General features: G+C 43.4%; 1 protein-coding gene across 1 annotated transcript in view; it reads left to right on the forward strand.

Moving 5' to 3' along the window:
- Positions 1-903, forward strand: part of LOC119594546 (calcium-activated chloride channel regulator 4A-like) — a gene marked incomplete in the record, with an annotated part of 22,624 nt that overhangs the window by 19,720 nt on the left and 2,001 nt on the right. Inside the window, 2 exon segments of the mRNA XM_037943578.1 lie at positions 1-118; positions 610-837. Coding sequence (XP_037799506.1) covers positions 1-118; positions 610-837 — 346 coding nt within the window.

Raw genomic sequence — 903 nt, forward strand, 5'->3', positions numbered from 1 at the left:
ACGGAGAATCCCAACAGCCCTCCTTTGTCGTCCACGGAACGCCCTACTCCGTCGTCCTTCTTCAGCTCGAAGGAAACCCCAACGGCCTCGATCACAGCATCAACCACCACTCAGTCAGGTACGTGTTACTGAGACCCTGTGTGGTAGTAGAACTTCTACAATGTGTCGATTCAGCAATTATATCAATATAAGGGATGAGAGATGATGGTTGTAGTTATATATCTAAAATACCAAATAAAAATGGATCGCAAACTGTATATACAATGTATAAAAAATCCGCATACACACAAAAATATCCACATACAAAAAGACAAAAGTAAAAGAAACTAGATAAAAAAAAACTCGAAAAAACGCCACATAAAAAATCACACATATGAAAACTCCACATACAAAGAACTCCACATATAATAAGTTCCACCAAAAAAAAATCCACATAAAAGAAAAACTTCATATAATAACAAAAACTTCACAAAAAAATAAAACAAAGCTCTCCACATACCAAAAAAATCCACATACAAAATAAAATTCCACACAAAAAAATCCTCAAAAAAAAAAAAAAAAAAAATCCACATAAACCCACCACCATGTCTCACTCCCTCCCACCTACAGGAGACAACTGCTCCTGCGTGTCCACCGAGACCTTAGTCGGCGTCGTGATCGGGAGCGTCGTGGGCAGCATCCTCGCCGTCCTGCTCGTGGAGCTCCTCGTCTACGTCCTCGTCAAGCTGTGCCAACGCCGTCGCTGGAAGAAACGCCAAAGACAGAGGGAAGTCGTGAGATCCACGCGCGGCGCTGAAAACCCGGCCTTGGCCCAAGCAGATGCAGGAGGGAACTATGGTATGGCGCTTCGTGAAGTAGAGGGCTTGGTAGACTAAAGTTAGATTAGGACTGGCAGGCTGGAGG

Source organism: Penaeus monodon, chromosome 34 (genome assembly GCF_015228065.2).
Source record: "Penaeus monodon isolate SGIC_2016 chromosome 34, NSTDA_Pmon_1, whole genome shotgun sequence".
Lineage (NCBI taxonomy): Eukaryota > Metazoa > Arthropoda > Malacostraca > Decapoda > Penaeidae > Penaeus > Penaeus monodon.